At 42.4% G+C, this 20,749-nt stretch overlaps 1 protein-coding gene across 2 annotated transcripts in view; it reads right to left on the minus strand.

The window, feature by feature from the left end:
* plce1 (phospholipase C, epsilon 1) overlaps nucleotides 1-20,749 on the minus strand; it is a 368,859-nt gene that overhangs the window by 19,481 nt on the left and 328,629 nt on the right. For both annotated transcript variants that reach the window (XM_078566023.1, XM_078566021.1), the window contains 7 exons: nucleotides 20,143-20,439; nucleotides 14,526-14,686; nucleotides 12,118-12,379; nucleotides 8,566-8,684; nucleotides 8,308-8,436; nucleotides 4,322-4,531; nucleotides 571-741 (listed from right to left, as the gene is read on the minus strand). In XM_078566023.1, coding sequence (XP_078422149.1) covers nucleotides 571-741; nucleotides 4,322-4,531; nucleotides 8,308-8,436; nucleotides 8,566-8,684; nucleotides 12,118-12,379; nucleotides 14,526-14,686; nucleotides 20,143-20,439 — 1,349 coding nt within the window. The remainder of the gene's footprint in view (nucleotides 1-570; nucleotides 742-4,321; nucleotides 4,532-8,307; nucleotides 8,437-8,565; nucleotides 8,685-12,117; nucleotides 12,380-14,525; nucleotides 14,687-20,142; nucleotides 20,440-20,749) is intronic.

Raw genomic sequence — 20,749 nt, forward strand, 5'->3', positions numbered from 1 at the left:
CCTAGGAAATGGAAGGTCCAGCCACCAATGAGGGAGCGATTCAAATTGGGGATGCTCAAGAGGCCAGAATTAAAGGAGCACCGAATCTCAAGAGGGCAGTGGGACTGGGAGGAGATAGGGAGGGGCAAGGCCATGGAGGGATTTGAAAACAAGGGTGAGAATTTTAAAATCAAGACATTGCTTGACCAGGCGCCAGCGTAGGTCAGCAAGCACAGGAGTGATGGGTGAACAGAACTTGGTGTGAGTTAAGACACAGGCAGCAGAGTTTTGGATGAGTTCAAGTTTACGGAGAATGTGTGAGACCAGCCAGGAGTGTGTTCGAATATTCAAATCTAAAGGTAACAAAGGCATGAATGACTGATCAGCAGCAAATGAGCTGAGATGGGGTGAAGTCGGGCAATGTTACGGAGATGGAAATAGGCGGTCTAGTGTGAGGCAAATATGTGGTCGGAAGCTCAGCTTGGGTCAAATATGGCAGCAAAGCTGTGAACACCAGCATTGCCAGGGATTGCATGCATATACCCAGAACTCACCCTGACCCATCATTTTTCTTTTCCTAATTTGACCAACCTGCAGTATAATGTCTTGGGCTGTGCTGAACTTTGAAGCCCTGATGACTGTACGAGGCTGTTCTGGGGAGACATCATGCACCTGAACCAAGAAACTATCGCCTTCTGTTGGAGTACTGTTGTAATTCAGATCATCACGTTCTTCATTCATGGTGTTCCTTTGATTCAGCTCCTGCAACAGATGTTGAACTTCAGCAGACTTTCTGATACACTGTGTTACTCCACAAATTCTACTAATTATTCACCAGTGCTGCTTCTCCTCTCAGTTTCAAAACGCAAAAGAGGTATCACCAACCCCCATTCTCAACCAATGAGTGGACAGTTTCCATAGCAACTCTCACTGAAAATGTTCAGAACTGGTTTCCAGTGTATCCAAGTTCTAGTTTTTCTTTAAATAGCTCTGGTATTCAGGTTTGATTCATTCTCAGCTAAGTATCTGTGCGCGTGAACATACGAGGGTGCAGTTTTGTCACTGAGTTACTGGGTTGGATTTTCAATCCAGGGTTGGGAACCTGATACCTGGATTATTTCCAGGTCTCAATCCTATGATGGTATTTTAACATGCAATGCCCCTCATTTGGCCGTTGGAGAGCTCGGTGCCCAATTACTGACAGTGAGCGCTGCCCTGGAGCAGGTGCTGGCTCTGGAATGCAATGCTCAAAGGCAGGTGGCAGCCATGACTGGGCTTGCTATTGCCTTGCAGCTTGAAGGCGGGAGAGCAGAGGGGCACCAGCCTCACAGTGCATACAAGTGGCCAAACAACCAATTGCAAGGCACTTGACCTGTGCTGTTGAAGCAATGCCAAGTTTGTGCCACCATCTGAGCGCCTCAGTTCGAATAACCCTTTTTTTCATCACTTTAATTCAGCAGCAATATCAGATAATGGCTACCCGCAGTGTTCCTGGCAGCTGTGCACTAAAGTTCACTAGACTATTAATTCTTCCCTCTTGCCGCTTTGAAAGTTTACTTCTGGCTCTCTCAAGGCCGTTGACAAGCTCCTCAACAGGATTAATGGGCAGTTATCGGAGGTGCGTGGCGTGCCAGCTCTCCTCACCCCTCCCCCACTCGCCCGCCCTTTGAACATTGCAGTGCGTTCCAGAGGTGACAGAAGACTGACATGCCATATGGCGGGGTGCTATTTTCAAAGCACGCTCATGCTTGACCTTGCTCCCACAGGTATTTGAAAATCTGGCCCATTGTCTCTGTTTCGTTGTTGTACCCTACCCATGCACTAACTGCAGACGAGAGGCCGATTCCCCAAATGACCTCTGTCAATACCACTCTGAATTAGTTACAAGAGATGCATGAGGAGAGATCACAATTCAGAAAATATATTTGATTTTTGTTTCTAAACAGCTATTTACACGTGTTGTTAAGTGAGGGGTTTTCAAATTCTTGTGTTCCAACCCTTCCACAAGGTGCATGCATCCTAAAATGATGACCCCAATTAAATTCCTCCAATATGACTGTATTTTTGTGGCTCCTTTTCTGGCAATGAAGGAACTGAAATTCCATCCCTGGTACCCAGTAGATAGAGCAGAAAAACTGGCTTCATAGTCAGTGCACCAGGTTTCCACTTGTCCCCAGTTTCCTGACGGGGCTTCATTGGTGTCACATGAATCTTGCGATCCAATGGCACAGACCCCAGTACAGCATTTTTCGGCTGGGTGGTAAGGGTGTATTTTCATTGTGTTGCAAAAATATGGTTCATAATTCATAAGTTTTAGAACATAGACTTTAATTTTTTTTATTCATTCATGGGATTTGGCGTTGCTGGCTAGGCCAGCATTTTTTGGTCATCGCTAAATTGCCCTTTTTTTTCCAGAAGGCATTTAAGAGTCAACCTCATTTCTGTGGGTCTGGAGTCACATGTAGGCCAGACCAGGTAAGGATGGCAGATTTCCTTCCCTAAAGGACATTAGTGAACAATCGGCAATGATTTCATCATGAGACTTAATTCCAGATTTTTATTAAATTCAAATTTCACCATCTGCCATGGTGGGATTCAAACCCAGGACCCCAGAATTTCCAGGTCTCTGGAATACCAGTTCAGTGAAAATACCACTATGCCACAGCCTCCCCTTCCTAAAACTAAAAGTTAAGATAATTGGAAAAGCCTGATTAAGAAACTGATTAACAACCCTTGTGTAAAGGTAAATCAAATAAACCTAAGTTTAATTGACCTTATAAGAGTTGATAGTGAAAAAAGAACTTAAATAATGGGTAACCCATTTCTGGATCTCTTGTTAAAACAAGAGTGTCTTTCATTATCTCCATAAAATAAGCTAAAAGCTAGCAATTCTGGGAAAGAGTGTCATAAAATATAAGTTCTTCATATGGGTTACAGAATTGAAGGTAAAATGATTTGTTTAGATTCCTGTTTGAACCATACCAAAGCATGCCATGTTGCCACAGAGATAGTGATTAAGGGTGAAGCTTTGGTTAGAAGGTTCTTTTGTTTAATTTATGTGTGTGTGTTTACTGAGAGAAACAAGCAGTCCAGTTTGGAGACATGCAGCTGCAACTTTGCATTGGTATAGATTGCATCTCACCAGATTGAGGAAGCCAACAGGAGATGATAGTCAGTTAGACCTGCCCTTCAAGCAGACAAAATACTAACTTCATTGTTTACCACTTGGAATGTAGGTGGGGCTCCCAATTTGGATTTCATGAAGGAAAAGCAGCTGTAAGGTTTGCTCATGTATGCAGCTAGTGGAAGAAATCTACAGTGGTCCTCACAGAGCCTTGTGGCAGAAAGCAGTCAGCAAAGTTAGCTTGGAAGCTTTGAGAAGGTAGTTGGGATCTGCAAGGGGTTGAGACATCCACAGCCATAAGCCAAAAAGCTAATGGAAGGATCCCCATAAAATATTACCCCAGGGAATAACTGGAACACTGAGGAGCATTAAAGTGAATTATAGAGGGCTGTGGCATACCTTTTGGATTGGTCCCTAAAGAAATGAATGAACCTTCAAGATTGTTGTGATATATAAGAGAATTCTTGGGTGGGGGAGGGGTGGTGGGGAGTAAAAAGTAGAACTGAGTTCATAGCATAAGTAATTACAAACCATAGTGTTAACTTAATAGTGTTTGCTTTGTTTAATTTTTATATACAATAAAATTTGTTTTTGATTAAAAACATGAAATCTTGTGGCGTAGTTCTATCAGTTGATTGCTGGGTGTTTGCATTTCCCTTTAAATGTTAATGATCCCTAATGGGATCATAACAGTTGCTGCAGGAATTCCAACATGTTACATCCTTGGCACCAGCCCAGCATTATGTCCCTCCAGAAATTGCAGCAAAGCAAAAGGGAACAGCAGGGGGAAAAAAAACTTAAATCTCATTGTGTGGTTCAAGTGGGCTCACTCAGAAGGAGGTATCAGGGAGATATATATAAATTGGTTTCAGAAAGGGCTATCTCAGCCTTTCTTCATTCTAAAATAACACCCACATGGACTGGTTAGCTTCTAATGTATTTTCCAGACTTCTAAATGGGAAAATAGCACTTAATGCATGTACGGATGTTTAACTGGTATGTGTTGATTATGAGTGTGACAGGATATTCAAAATTACCCAAATAGCTGGGACAGAAATCTCGAGTGGACATTTGTGAATTCAAAAGGGGTTGGGGTTTCGGGGTCAGGTTGCGGTTCCTCCATGGTCAGGTTGAGGTGTTACAAAGTAGACCAAAACAAATCAGAATAATTAATAGCACATTTCATAAAATGGTGACTGGGGAAAAAAATTGACATACCTCCTCTTTGGTTTTGAAGACAATTTTTCCTACAAATCCTTCCTCTGGGAACCAACACTGTGGAATTTTCAGGATCTCCTCCTCCGGACTTATGACTCTCTGGAATGGGGGCTTCTTACATTCATTTTTGTCTTTAGAAAGGGGAGTTTTCTCTTCCAGAAGGAAGTAGTCAGCAGTGTCTGCCTCTGAGCCTCCCAAAATGACTACAATCTGCAAGGATCAATTAGAGTAATTCAATCTCCAATTTCTTCTCAAGAAGAATGGCTAACATTAAAAATAAAAGACCTTAATCCAGTTTTGATTTTCAAGTGAATACTGCTATAAACCAATGTTCAGATTAGCTAGTTTCCTGTTTAAATGCCCCTTAGTTGGAAATCATTCATTATGCTCAAATCTTGTTAAATTGTCTTTGATGCTCCAAGTATAATTACTAATTTGTTCCCAATTGGCCACAGCTCTGGACTTGTACAATACAAATGTATACAGTTTGATAGTTTAAGTGAAACAAACATGGCTCAGAAGTTCACAGCAAATAGTTCCTCCATGTTACTATAACTGTTCCAGTTTCTAAAAGCATTTGGGAAAATTACATTGGGTTGTACTCTGTTTATCACACCATATTTCTGGTCTCTGGACTTGTTGGATAACTTCCATTGGATTTTTTTTCCCCATGGGATTATCTCTAACAGATTCGCATCTGCTAGTGTTTTATAATAAAAGAAACTAAAACAACATGTTTTCTTAGATATGGGGAAGAATTTTCCCCTGTCGGTGGGGAAGTGCAGGAGTGAGCGCGTGCATGCGCGCCTCCGATTGGCGCCCCCAATTGGGGGCGCACCGCCATTTTATGTGGGCGGGCCAATTAAGGCCCACCCAGTGTGACGTCTGCCAGGAAGCACTGTGCGCTCCCTGTGTGGGCTGGGGGGGTAGAATCCCTCAGCTGGGAGTGTGCTCTTTCGCGCATGTGCACAAAACAGCGTCTTGTCACTGTCACATGAGTTTGGGCATGTCCATCACTTTAAATCAAACTTTCATAAAATTTTTAAAAACCCTCATGAAACCTCATCCCGCCCGTAGATGAGGTTTCATGCTTTTTCCAATGCCCACCAGGGTTCTCGGCCTGCCCGCCAACCCTAAGGTTGGACGGGCAGGTCCATTATTTACTTGAATTAGTTTTTAAATGGCCTCAATAGGCCATTGACAGGTCGGCGGGCACACAGCTGATTCGGCTGTGCCCCGGCTGACCTGAAAATTGAAATGACGCGGGGTGACGCCGGGAGTTCCGCCCAACGTCATCCCGCATCGGCGAGCGAGCCCCGCTCCCCACCCTAGATATCCTGACCATGGTTCTTTTAGATTTGTCCTGTAACCTCCAAAAATGTAGTGGGTCCCAATAGATGCAATTTTTGTACAGCTTGGGAATTCAACATCAAATCGCCTGTGACTTTGTCAAATCTGATCCACAGTGATCCTGCTGTGTATCTTTTGTTTAACTGGTATCTGCAAATTCAACTTGGTTTATCTGAACATCTTTCAAGATTCAAGATGTAACCGAAGTGGGACTGGAAAGGAACGGGACGGTACGATACTGCTCTTTGTCCTCTGTGTTCGAGCATAGCACAGGCTGCTGGGAAACTTGTTTCTCTCTGCCAGGTTTATAGGACCTTCATAATGGACACAAAATGTCCACAACACAGCTCAGAAAGGGATGATGTGGGAAGCATAGTGGAGGCCACTCTCGGAGAGTGGAGCTAAGGCCCACTTGGGTTAGAGGAGAGGAATCTCCATTCTGCATTTGACTACATTACCTCTGATTATGGAACAATTGTTTAACAAATGCCCTGAATGGCCCAAGTGTTCTATTCTCTAGCAATGATATCCCACCTTGCTGAGAAACAAAGAGAGAGTATGATAAGAGACTGGCATTATAATATAAAAGGGAATCCAAATGTTTTCCACGGGCATATAAATAGTAAAAGCATAGTAAAAGCAGGAGTGGGGCTGATTAGGGGCCTAAAGGAGATTTATACATGGAGGGAGTGAAGCAGAGGTCCTATATGAGTAATTTGCCTTTACCAAGGAAGGAGGTGCTGCTAAAGTCATAGTGAAAGATGAGGCAACTGAGATACGGTTGAGTCAAAGATTGACAAAGAGGAGGTATTAGAGAGGCTTGCTCTATTTGTTGATAAACCATCAGGACCAGATGAGATGCATCTAGGATATTAAGGGAAGGGTGGAAATTGCAGAGGCACTGACCATAATCTTCCAATTCTGCTTAGATACAGGGGTGGTGCCAGAGGACTGGAGAATTACAAATGTTACACACTTGTTGAAAAAAGATGTAAAGATAAACCCAGCATCTACAGGCCAGTGATGGAAAGGTGCTTAGAAATGATAATTTGGGACAGGAAAACCAACATAGATTGGTTAAGGGCAAATTGTGCTCAATTAGCCTGCTTGAATTTTTTGTTGAGGTAACAGAGAGGATTGATGACGGTAATGTTGTTGATGTGGTGTAAATGGACTTTCAAAAGGCATTTGATAAGTGCCACATAACAAGCATGTCAGCAAAGTTACAGCCCAAAAAATAAAAGGGACAGTAGGAGCATATATGAAATTATTGAATGACAGGAAACAGAGTCGTGGTCAAATATTTTTTTTTGTACTAGAGGAAAGTATATAATGGGGTTCCTCAGGAGTCAGTGTTAGAACCTCTGCTTTTCCTGATATATAATAGTGGCCTAGGCTTGGGTGAACAGGGCACAATTTCAATATCTGTGGATGACACAAAACCTAGAAGCATTATGGACTGTGAGGAGGATAGTGATAGACTTTAAGGAAACATTGACAGGTTGGTAGAATGGGTGGACATGTGGCAGATGAAATTTACTGCAGAGAAGTGAGAAGTGATTCATTTTGGTAGGAAGACAGCGGAGAGAGAATATAATATAAAGGATACCATTCTAAAGGGAATTCAGGAGCAGAGGCACCCGGGGGTCTACGAAGGTGGCAGGGCAGTTTGAAAAAGTGGTTAATAAAATAAAGGAGATACTATGGGTGTAATAAGTAGGGGAATAGAGTACAAAAGCAAGGAAGTTATCATAATCCTGTATAAAATACTTATTTGGCCTCAATTGGAGTATTGCATTCAATTCTGAGCACCACACATTAGGAAGAATGTGAAGGTATCAGAGAGAGAGCAAAAAAAATTCAGCAGCATGGATGTTGAGTCGATAGATTGGAGAAGCTGCAGCTGTTCTCCTTGGAGAAGAGAAGATTGAGGAGATTTGATAGGGATGTTAAAAATCACGAGGGATCTGGACAGAGTAGATAAGGAAAAACTGTTCCCGTCGTGGAAAAATCAAGAACCTGAGGGCATCGATTTAAGGTCATTGGCAAAAGAAGCAACGGTGCCATAAGGAAAAACTAATTTATGCAGCAAGTGTTTAGGATCAGGAATGCACTGCCTGAGATTGTGGTGGAGGCAGATTCAATCGTGGCTTTCAAAGGAGAATTTGACAATGTTCTGAAGAGAAAAAATTTCCAGGGCCCTAGGGAAAAAGCGGGGAGTGGATCTAGGTGAGCTTGTCTTGCAGAGAGCCAGCATGGCCATGATGGGCCAAACGGCCTTGTTGTATGGTGTGACCATTCTATGATAAAATAATATAGGAATATAAGTTTAAGAGGTGACCATCATCTTTTCCTGCAGTGAGCACACTTATGTTACAACATCCATGAACTGTCAAACTTGTTCCATCAATCTGCTGCACACCCTTTTGATCAGATTTCAAATTAACACTTCTACGGAAAAGCACAAAATCTGGATTTCATTTCAGGCTGCTGCTATTTAAAAAAAAATCCCAAATAAATTAAAAAAAACACAAATGGATGCCCAGCAAACTTTCCATGCTAATTTTCTGTTCTAAGGCATAACTTTCTATTGGCTCCCTTAACCTTTTGGATGAGTTGACCATATAGTGACTCACTTTGTCCACTAACTGTCCAGCTGTGGTCTTCTCATTGATGGCAAAAACTGTGAATGGTTCAGGACCTGGCACTCCATGAATTGTAACCTGGTAACTGACTCCAGATCTGTGGTCCTCGTTGTTAAACAACTGTTAAGAGTAAAAATATTGTTAGCTCTGTCTTGATATATTTCATAATCAAATTGTTCAACTGGATTCCAACTAAATTCTATGGTTCATGAAGTGATAATTCTTAAGGAATTGGTTCATTCAAATTACCACTGATGAAGGTATTAGGTTCCCAGTGTTGTTTTCCTCCATTCTTCGACTGTAAATGAAGAGACCGGATATCTCCAGAGATTCATTATGAGAGTTTTTAAGTTGTAGATGTCTGTACCCTGAGGAAATTAAATACTGACAAAGTTAAATACTTCAGGTATTAGATTTTATCTTTGTCATTAAATTTTTTTCATTACAATCTATGACTGCTCCTTTATAATGTGAAAACAGAAGACAAATAACTTTCTCTTTGAGCCTTTTCACTCCTTTCTTGAATCTCTTTAATACACTGACCACCCTTGGTCTAAAGGCTGACCACATAACCTGCCGACAGGCCTTAGTTAAAGCCATACTGAAGCTGGCTATTGGAAGGATGGATCAGTATGACCCTGTCCTCCGATCAGTGAGTGTACCCCAGCAGCAGCTCTTTAACATTTCACAGCATTAAACAATGCTAATTATTTTCATTTAACACCATTCGAGAGGAATTCTGAAGAAAGCAGCCATCAAGACCGGAATGGTTATTTCTGTCACTGTAATTTGCAGTTCAACAAGGCACAGGCAACCAATTGTAAGGGAGATTAACGCAGTATAACGATTATAGTCTGATTCAGATTGTACATCACCTATTGGCCTCAGAAATTTCATTCAACCTGAATGAGACACTTGATGAACAAACCATTTTTCACTTCTCCCTAATACATCAAGTCAGGGTAAGTCAATACTGGGCCCAATTTTAACTTTGTGTTAAATGTTGAATGAGTTTTCGGGTCCAATGTCTCCAGAAGAGGGAGGGAATTAGAAAAGTAAACATAATTAATAATACTTAAATTATCTTTATTACTCGCACTGCACCCACTCAAGGCAACTAATATCCATCCCATGGTTAGGTGGACTTGAACAACACACAGTACTCCAAATGGGATCTGATCATATGAAGCAAAACTTTTTCATGCAGCGAGTGGTTAAGGTCTGGAATGCACTGTCTGAGTCTGTGGCGGAGGCAGGTTCAACTGAGGCATTCAAAAGGGAATTAGACTGTTCTTTGAAAAGGAAGAATGTGCAGTGTTATGTGAAGAAGGCAGGAGAATGGCACTAAGAGAATTGCTCTTTCGGAAAGTTGATGCATACACGATGAGCTGAATGGCCTCCTTACGCACTGTAAAAATTCTGTGATTCTGTGATCTGCATTTTATTCAGCAATGATGCATCTTCATATGAATGAAAATCATGGGCAGGAAAGAGCAGCAAGCCTCTTTCTTAGATTTGTAATCTCACCCTTTGTTGAGGTGGCCCAGTACAGTGTCCAGTTGATTTCCAACAGACTGGTTTGTCAATACATGCTTCTATCTTTCATAAATGATTGTCCAATTTATCTCGAGTACTATGATTATGATTACTGGATTATGAACTACAGATCCTACATGAGGTATTACATACACAACTGCAGCCTATACTGCCAGCAATGTACAGCTGTATTTTGATTCACAGCCACAGAATGACCATGGTCAATACTATCATTGCGATACAGCAGAGCCCAGGACTCATTTAAATTTGAAATGTGGAGGCAGCTTTAAAATCATTTCCAAATCTGCCTTTTCTACTCGGCGCAACCAAAATATTCCATTTAACCACATACCTCAGCTGGTAAGCACAGCACGTCTATAACCAGCTAAGGTTGCCATGAACATATCTTGCACTTCCTGGCATCAGAGTATATTTAAACTGGTTGGTCTGGTCCTGGCTGCATCAGTTCAGGCTTTGAGGACTGAGTGGTAAAAGTGAGATGTTTTGTCCCATTGAAATCAACCCTAATGTCTGCTTTAAACCATAGTTCTTACATTGATACAGTAGGCAATGGTTTTGCTTTGTGACTTTGTCCATTATAGTCACATCCAATACAGTTACAGACAACTGTGTCCGATGACATTCCAGTTAAAGCTAGGGAGTATGCTAATGATTTCATAGATTTGTGCATTATAACTCCCAGGTCCCTTTCCTGATCAGCATCCATTTAGCACATACTCCCTTTTTATATACCTAACCTAAGCTTAATTATATCATAGTTATATATATTGCTTAACCTGCCGCTAATTGCCTCAATTATGTAAAAGCTTAAAATCCTTCTAAATCTGGTTATATTGTTCCTCATTATTTGCTCTGACCTCATTTAAGTATCATTTGCAAACATGGACATTGTGCTTATAATTAATCCCTCAGTCAAGTCATTAATGCATATCAATAATAGAAAAGTTCCCAATGCTGATCCTTGAAGTGTCCTGATAATCACTTTCTGGCCTTAAAATTCTCATTTGTGATTAGCTACTGTTTCCTGTTGCTAAACTAATTTTCTATCCAGCCTCTTGTTATGTAATTCTTTTATTTATCCATTAATTGCTGATGCAGAATTTTGCCAAAATCTTTATCCAAGTGTATAATATCAGCTGTGTTCCCCTGTGCTCATGCCAAGAATGTCTCTGAAAAACTCTGGCAGGTTAATTAAACATGACATTCCTCTCCTAATACACACCAACTCTCCTTTAACAAGTTCTGTTTTTTCCAAGTGTCCAATCACCAGAACTATAAAGAATGTTTCAAAGATTTTTCCTGCAACAAAGGATTGTCTTTTGACCCTTGTTTTAAAAAAAATAATTCAGGTTAAGTTAGTTACTTTCCAACCTTCAGTAATTTCTCCTGAATTTACCGAAGAGTAATGGATGAGCTTGAGCAGTTACAGGCCCTACATCCTGTACGCCCCAACAGTGTAAGGTAATCCTGAGGCGATATTATGTCTATATTAAGAAACTAATGTAATATTTCTGTTTTCATACTACCCAGCTCATCCTCTGTTCTTCCTGGAAATACGTTGTAACTTCCCTCCTCTTCCTGGGACAAGATGGAGATGCTGTGGCTAGTTATTAATTGTGCTATTTCTTTGTGAATTCCATCCTCCCATTTTTAGTGGAAATCCTTTTTTCACCCTTTGTTCAACGATATATAACTTGAGAAACAATGAAGGAGAAATTGGTCTTGGGGAGTGGCACAAAATGCGTGAGAACAAGTCGACAGCTCAAATCTTCTGACCACCAAAGTCCTTTGTCCATTTTGAAATGCTTATTGCTAATGTTACTCTTTGCATCCCCACATTGGTCTCCATTGTTTTTTCACATGGTCTGATTTGCTGGAATGAGTTTTGAATGTAGCCTCCCTTGCTTAAGTAACTCCAACTTTCTACTGTGATCTCCCAAACATTATGTAATTTTAAATTTTATTTTGCATTCCTTTGTAGTCTGATCTTCTTAAAGACTGTAAATAGTTACAATCTTGTTCTTTTACTGTATAAAACAGAATGACGGTAAGAATATACAATGAAGTCAAAATTGATCTGCATGATTTTTTTTGGAGTATTTTTCATTATGAGAGATTTATGCAGCTTTAAACATCACAATCATTAACACTAATTTGAATCATTGTCCAATAATCAGCATGTTCTCAGCCCAATCATACATCTCAAAGAAGAGTAGGAGTGAGGTTAGCGAGAAAGGTTATTACCTCCTTTAAGTGCTTTTAATTGGATGACTCTTTGAGCTGTTACAGTGGAGCTGTTATTCTCCACCACCACAAACCGTAAGAAAACAAGGTCTTCAAAGTAAACATGGAAGAAGAACTGCTCATTCCACATAGGGTTCAGGGTGTTGCGATGAATGGGCTTGGTGCGAAAGTGGCAGCTATCCTGTGGCATACCAAGCACGTCAATCTCAACGCATGGACTCCCTGATGTATTGCTGGGACAAACATACTGTCCAGAAATGATCTAGGAAGAGGAAAAGAGCATGAGCTTCAGTATCGAATGGGAATGAGATGCTTTATACTTCACTTCAGTTCACTGTTAAGACACAAAGGGTTCAAACTTAGAGCTCAAATTGAGTGTGAGTCCTCATAATGGGCTCTTTATGGAACATGTCCACATGCTTTATCGTGGATCTATCAAATTCCCCACCTGCTTTCCATTTAATATGTGATGGATTGCAAAAAGAGTAAAGTACTTGAATGGTTAAAATCCATAGACCTTGCAGTTGTTTTGTGATGTGGCCTTAGTTAATGGTAGGTCTAATCTGACACAATAGACGAGACAAAACAAATTTGCTACAAGGCAATGGAAGTGTGTACATTTGTCTGGCTCACTGCACTCAGGGAAGTTCTGGGTCAAGGAGATGCTGACATTCTTTTAAACATCTTTGCTCCAGCTGCCATGAGATTTGTCCAACCCACCACAGGCCACCTGTGTATCACAAGAAAGCTCTGATAATTTTATCCAAATATTTTGTCCGATTCTCACTCACCCTTTGAAAGAGCGGTCATGTTTATAGAGCCCACATCCCAGTTTTTGTTCCAACCCTGTAAGTTTCTCATCCTCAAGCACCTGTCTGACTTCCTTTCAAGATTATTTATGGAACCAGTTTCCACCATCTTTTCAGGCAGAATGTTCCAGATCCCAATGTCTTGAGTGAAAAAAAAATCACCTCCTCCCTCTATAGATCTTTATCAATGGTTGTAACCTATAACCTTTACATATTAACCCATTTGACAGAGGTAGTATTTTGTCTCTATCTATTCCCTCAAAACTTCTCATCATCTTGAAAACCTATTAGGTCACCTCTTAACCTTCCCTGTTCGAGGGAGACCAGTGCTAACTTTTCCAACCTCTTCATATAACTGAAGTCCCTCAACTCTGGTAACATCCTGGTAAATGTCCTCTGGATCCTTTCTAAGGTCTTTACATTTTTCTTGTAACATAGTGCCCAGAATTAATCACATTACTCAAGCTGAGACTGAACCAGTGATTTATAAAGATCATGCATGAGCTCTTCACTTTTACATTCAATGCCTCACTATAAGCTTTTTAAGCTATACCATGTTTAAAAATTTGTCAACATGGACACCAAGGCCTGGATTTCATGGAGGTGCCATAACATGCTGCTGGCAGGCTAAACAGGCTGAGTGTGGGACTTCCGCCACTCAGTGGGAGGAGGTACCACCCTTGAGAGCTGCCAGCCAATCCGACTCGTTGGCAGCTCTAGCAATCCCAGCAGCACCTGAACCGCGAAGTGGATGCTGCCGGGACTGTGAGCAGGCCCACACAGATCTCCGACGGATTCCGGAACCAGGTAAGTTCCTTGCTTCTAAGGCAGGGAGGGATTGAACAGCTGAGGGAGGGAGTGTGGGTGGGTCGGGGGCGGGGTTTGGAGCCCAAGCAGGGAGGGGTTAACACCTTGGCAGGGTTTGCACCCAATACGCATAGGGCACCCCACCGAAGGACGTCCCCGCCTTCCTTCTCCTGGTGTTTAAAAGGTGGCCAGCCCACTCCCGCCCACTTGCATTCACCAACCACTTCATGGCAATATTCAGGTCGATTGGCTTGGGGACAGTTCGGGGTTGGATGGGAAGGTGGCAGGCTTGCCACCGCTGAAAACATGTACGGTCAGCCCCAAATTCTCTTTACTTATCCATACTTTTCAGATTCATGCCATTCATATTATACTGCTTTTCCGGATTAGTTCTCCAGAGTGCAGCACCTTACACTTCTCTGCACTGAACTCCATCAGTCATACATCTGCAGATTTCACCAGCTAATTAGTAAAGCACAGAAAAATGAAAGACTGTTCACTAAATAGCAATGGTGGTTAAAGAGTGCAGATAGATTTGATTAATGTGAGTGAGGAAGAAATATAGCAGCTACGTAAACTCAAAGAAGTTAATAGCTTTAAATAAGCTGGAGCAAGTTTTATTGAATAATGAAAAATAACATTCCAAAATGCAAAGTTATCCAATACACACTTAAACAAGAGGAAGAAACAACAAAATGACAGTCTGTGTCATGCTGGTTCCATCCCAAACCCAGTAAATCAGCTCAACGCCTGCCTCAATATCTCTCAGGGAGAACATCTCTCTCCACTTACTGTTAGACAATATAGCGATGGACTCATATTCTCTATTCGTTCCAGGGGAGAGAACTGATTGTGCATTCGACAGTTTTTGTCCCATAAGACTGGCGACTTTAAGACGTAGCCACATCCACCATTGGCTTCAAACATGGCTGCGTTCAGATGCATTGGGAGATCTAAGGGGAGGTGAAAGAGAATGTTGTTAAGCTCAATGATTTATATAGTATTTTGTAGCCAACTCTGGAGTAGTTCCATCATTTTGAAGCCATCGCTCCATAAAAATCTATGTCTTCCATTCCTTGCAGTGATTGGTGACATGCTGTGTGAGATTTTTTATTTAATGTCCAATGATCAAATGAAACCCATCATGGAACACATTGAAAATAGGAGAAAGTGGATTCATTAATATTTCCATTAATGTCGCTCAGTTAGAAAACTGGGGAATTATGAAGAACTCTGAGACGCTAGTCAATAAAATTCAACCTATGGGTGGAATCATTCCAGTTTTGCACGAAGTGTGGTAACAGACGGGGAAAACGTTTTCCCCCCGCTGGTCACAATGGTGACTTTTCACGCCGTATTGTCCCAAACCTGCCGCATTAATTATGCATTCCCGGGATACACGCCATTTCAATGGCAGGTGGGCTCCGATTCGCCTGCCACGCTATCACCTCGCCGCTTCATCACGCCAGGCACCACGTTTAAAGTACAACCGTGCTCAATGCTTCCAGCCCAGGACCGTAGTAAAGAAGACATGGCCCCAATAAACAAGACAACTGCAGCTCTCGAGCATCTTTTGGACGCCATGGAAGCCCACTGTGATGTCCTGTACCCCTGTTTTGGCCACAGGAGGGGCAGCAAAATTACCACTCCGTCTTGATAGGCGATGGCAGTGGTCAGTGCCAATGATGCACAGAAGAGGTTGGCCATCCAATGCAGATAGAGGATGAATGATCTCATCCATGCAGCCAGGGTATGGCAACCATCTCATCACTCTAAACTCACACACTCAAACCCATCACACATTCACTGGCATCTCACTCACTGCCAGCTCAAGGGACATCACCACTCACTCTCTCACACACCCTCACATCTCCATCTGGCCTTATCTCCTCTGGAGACTGCCTCCTTAGCCCTCACCATCTTGAGGTCACTTGCACAGATCAACATGTGCCCCCACACACCCCCTGGGATAGCCTCCTTCCCCAGTACAGCACTCACCCAGCAGCCTTTTCCCTTGCTTGAGGCCACTTCTCCCCCTTCCTCAAGTAAGCCCTAGCTCTGTAGCCATTGAAAAGCCACCCACACATGGCTGATCAGATAGGTACCCGTGAGCCCCCATAAAAGTGATGTGGTGTTATCTGTGAAGCCTGGCGCTGATGACTGCGAGCACTGACTGAAGAAAGGTAGGCAAACAAACCTTGAAATCTCAAGTGAAGCGTAGCCCGCCAAATGCATGCCTTATGAATGCTGTTGTGAAACACACTGGCGTGTTTTCCCGCCAATGTGGGCGGACGATCAGCAAGGGTCGGGTGCGGGGCGGGGGGGGAATGAGTCTGGCGGGCTGGCCTTATAATGATACGCTGATGTATTACAATGAGGTTCCTGACATCCGATAGCGAGGAACACGGCCCACCATCGGCAGGCTGAGCGGACGATCGCAAACTGGCTTCATGACGCCGTGAAACTGACTTTTGGCCTTCGCGCCATATTATCTGCTCATGCCACTGAACACACCTGACGCCAGCAGGCATGGAAAATCCCGGCCTATGATTATTTAATAATACAGCTTGTGTCATTATTAATCAGATTTTACATTTCTTAAATAGTAGATGAATGTAGCCAATGCTTTCACCACGAGATAGTTATTATCCTCAAAACTCTCCGTTAAACATTATCCTTAAAAACGTCTCCTTCGCCTGATGTTTTAAATCCTAAAGCACTCAGCTGCCTGTCTGTTGGACTGATATATGTTTATTGTAAAGCTTTCAGAAAGTGTAGTTTAATGAGCCAGTCAGCCTGATTGCAGTGATTAGCACTGGAAATGCTGACACAAAGTGGATGTTATGTTTATTGCAGATGCAGGTAGAGTACCTCAAATCTGGCGACATGAAAACCAGCGGTGTCCAAAATCCAGACACTTTTGCCCCCCCACCCCGCACTCCAAGTGGCTTAGTGGGCCTGGGCCCCACTCGACCCACAGTGAAGGAAGATCATATTGTATCCTCTGTTTACTGAACTAAAGCATTCCCAATTCTTCTTTTGAAAACCGGCAAGTTCCAAAATCCGGCATGGACTCTGTCCCGAGGTTGCCGGGTTGCAAAACTGCCACAAACTTTACTGTAATAAACCTAATGAAACTGCAATAAACTTTTTGCAATTAAAGGTCACAACGGAGAACAGTTGGTTAACTATAGAGTAGAGGTGAATGGTTGAAGGGTGAGACTGGAAGCACTGAATTTTCAGTCTTGTGCCTATTATGTACAACCACTGTCCTCGATATTCTAGTCTTTTGCACAGAGCACTGTCATAGTTAAGTATCTTTTGCCATTTCCCCCACAAATAAAACCTAAGATATATGAGCTCTCCTAAAATGTGTTTTGAGCAGAATTTTGCCTGAAGTGATTAGCTGCCCTGACAGTGTAAAGCTGAAATGTTAATCCAATGGTGGTGGAGGGGATTATGGGATTATGTTTTGAAGAGTCTCCAAAAAATGACCGATGTGATACTTTCTGGTCATTCTGGTGACACGCTGCACCTTGGCGTTGGCAGAATTTTTTGTGTTCTGCTAATCTTTGAAGAGAGGCTTTTTAAGAACGGAATGAGTATTGGCACCACAATGTCAGCCAATCAGTTGGAAGCGGGGAGGAACTAGGGAATCTCCAAATTTATGATCAAAACTACATAAGACAGAGGCTTGAAGTTTCACACTGATGGACAACCTCTCCATCATTGTGAAAATAGTGGAAGAGGCATGAAATCTGGAAGTCCCCACCCCAAACATTGCATCTACCGTTTTTGCAAGGGCAGGAATGGGCTCAGGTTAGGATTTGCATATGTGCATTTCATGGAGGCAGTTGAATATAAACCAGCAGCTGCCTCCAGTCATGTCTGATTTTCATGAGCCAGGAGTGGGAAACACAGCAAATGCAGATTAGATCTGGTGGGAGCAGGTCTAAACTTTGCAGAGTCCTTCAGAGAGGTAAGGTACCCTTTTGGAGAGGTAGGGTATACCTTTGGATATGGTCCCAGGGCTTCTTTGGGAGATCTAAGACCCCCTTTGGAAGAGGTAAGCTGCCCGTTGGGATTGTTAAAAGTGGACATTAAGTTGCATAAAAAGTGCATAAACTCATTGGAATTGTCAAGAGAAACTGTCAAAAGGAGCTGTCAAAACTGTCAAGAGGAATTGCCAAAACTGTCAAAAGGCTCAAAAGCAATGATCAAGCTGTCAAGGCAATTAAAACACCTGCCCTTTAAATCTTTGAAAAAAAACCGTCAAATGTTTAAAAAATCATTGCTTACTATTTAACTCTGCCTGTTGACATAAGCCTGAGGGTTATCATTATGGATTTGAGCTGCATGACTGATTTCACAATGTTCTAACATCACAGGAGGTTGCCATCCATTATCACAGTTTGATTGACAGCTCCAGGTGGTTGTGGAATATTTGAAGTGGGACTATGGATTCCAATGTTTGTTTTTATAAAGGATTAAGCACTTGAATGAAACATCTGTTCTTATAAGGGATTTTTTAGTTGAGGGAATGTAAGTACAGTGAATGGGCTTGCTTGTATGAATGAGAGTGCTATTTTTTTAAATAAAGGCTGCAATAGATACTTAGAACTTAATTTTATTTAATTTCAGCATGGGTTCCTAAGTTAACCCATGTTGGATACTGGGTGAGTTGACATGGTACATGTAAGGGCAAAAGGTGGTGAGTAGGGGATCATGGGTTGGAACTAAGTTGGCATGGTGGGTATGAGAGGCTATGGGGGAATAGAATGCATGAGGTGGCATGGATCGGGCATGGGAGTCTATTGGGGTGAGGAGGTATGGGAGGTGAGGGCTGTTTTTTTATTTTAATGGTTTTTAAAAATCTTAAAGTGCCAATGTACCAAGCAGACCTTCCACACAGTCTGCTTCAGCATTTGGCAGCCTCCGCAATCATTCCGGCCTGACTCCTAGGGAACCCCGCCACCAAAATCCCAACTTCTGGGCATTCTCTCCTGGGTAGGGCTTGTGGAACTGGGAAATGTTCCGACTCGGTGCCCTAGACCCGAAAACAAAAATTCAAGCCAGAGTTTCCACAGTACAGCAAGATTACTCCTCCCACAAAATGCAATGAGCAGAGGCCAGTTACATAACATAAATTATGTGGGTAAAATTAACCACAGTTACTTACAACAGTATGGTCTCCAAGTGTGACTGTCAGGGGAATTGTACAATCATCTCCATTCTGGTCAAGATTTGTGTTGTCAATATCAATGCAAACACCAAAAACTAAGGGCAGACATAGGAGAGAGACATAGCTTGTGCCCTGGTTGTTAGAAGCAGAGATAGCAGGCACAATGTGTCCAATGGAGGAACATTATGGTGACAAGAGCTGCCCCACAGAAGACCCCCACCCCCACCCCAATCCTCTTCCCTTCACATCAGCCCCACCTTGCCAGGGCCTGCCTGACTGACCCCAGTGATCGCACCTCACTTACTTGTGATCCAGAACGCCAGCAATGATCCTCCTCTCAGGCCTACTGCAGTACCAGCAGTGGCCATCACTTCCGGTGGTGCTGCCAGTGCTGGAGAGCTGCTGTCCTCTGATTGGCCAGGGAACCCCGATGGCAGCCAGCAGGCTGTCTGATTGGGATTGGGATTGAATCCTGCTGGGGCTCCCAGAAATGGCTACTGCAGTGGGCCCACCCACCAACTGGAGAGACCTTTAAATTCTGTCCAGTATGTGTACGGAGATTGTATTGATTATATCAGGTGACTGGTATACTCCAAGCTATGTATGCTTTGTCTACTCTGGAAATAAGGATCTTATGAACCAAGCCAAATAAAGTCTTGCCAAACAAAACAAAGTCTCATCCAATGTTAACTCAGTCAGCCTTGGGAGGATTAAAGGAGTGCACATGCTTAAGACAGATTCAGTTCAGATTACAAGGGAGGTTTATTGTTATACTCCCAGGTCCCACTGCCGTGCTGGCAGATACATGGCAGTGTACATTGCATAAAAAAGCAGGCAGCCAACCCACTTGAGGGAGTGAGTGGCAGCATTGAACCAAAGCCAGAATTGCGGCAGACCCGAATGTGTAATGAGCACTCAACCAACCTCTCCCTGCCCTGTGCTTGTGGTTAAATTCACCAGGATGTCACATATAACAGCGCCTGGCTTTCTCGATTGCATTCATTCTGATTTTGAAATTGAAGCGTAGCTGGCAGTCAGATTTCAGCATTCCAAAATGAGATTCAAATAAAATGGTTTGTTTGAAATTTTAAAATTCTAAAAAAATTTTCTGAAGTCCTCAAATTATACTTAATCTTAAATCTCGCAGATGTACTTAATGGAACCTCCAGTGAGCACCTCTAAGCAATTTGTGTTTCTGAATGAGGGTTCGTAAATCTAGTCACTCACCATCTGTTTGGTAATTGAGAGCAACCAACTGTATCCCGTGGAGCCAGAACATGAGAGGTGATGGGTTAGAGGAGTCGATCCGGGTAGCAGCAGGATATGTTCGGAGCAGCTGGCAAACTGTGTGTTGGATCAATTCCTGGGAATAACGCCTGCATAGTCGCTTGGCAGTGTTCTCATTCACTGACGAGATGTGATAACACTTGGGTGTCCTAATAATAGCGCTAAGGGAGGTGGTTGGGTTAAACGGAGGAGAAGATGGTTCTTCACAATTCTTTCTTATGCCTTCAAAAGAAGTTGCTGTGTAAAAAAAAATTAGGGTTACCAAGGTTCTAACAAATGCAAACAAAAATCCTAAATATCTAAACCTTAACAGAATAGAGATTTAAAAGCATGCTTTCAACCACAATTCAAGTTGATTTTGTATCTATGATTATTATTTTAATTGAACAACACACCGTTCCTTCAATAAACACCAAGTTGCCTGTGTGAAGCCTACTACTGAAATTTAGCCATAAAGACCCAAAGCCATCTGGAAATGAAAGCAATGTTCCCATGATGGAGTTTATCTAGGACATTTGCTGACAATCTGCAAAATGGTTCTGGAGTT

This window comes from Cetorhinus maximus, chromosome 20, assembly GCF_964194155.1.
Source record: "Cetorhinus maximus chromosome 20, sCetMax3.hap1.1, whole genome shotgun sequence".
Classification (NCBI taxonomy): Eukaryota; Metazoa; Chordata; class Chondrichthyes; order Lamniformes; family Cetorhinidae; genus Cetorhinus; species Cetorhinus maximus.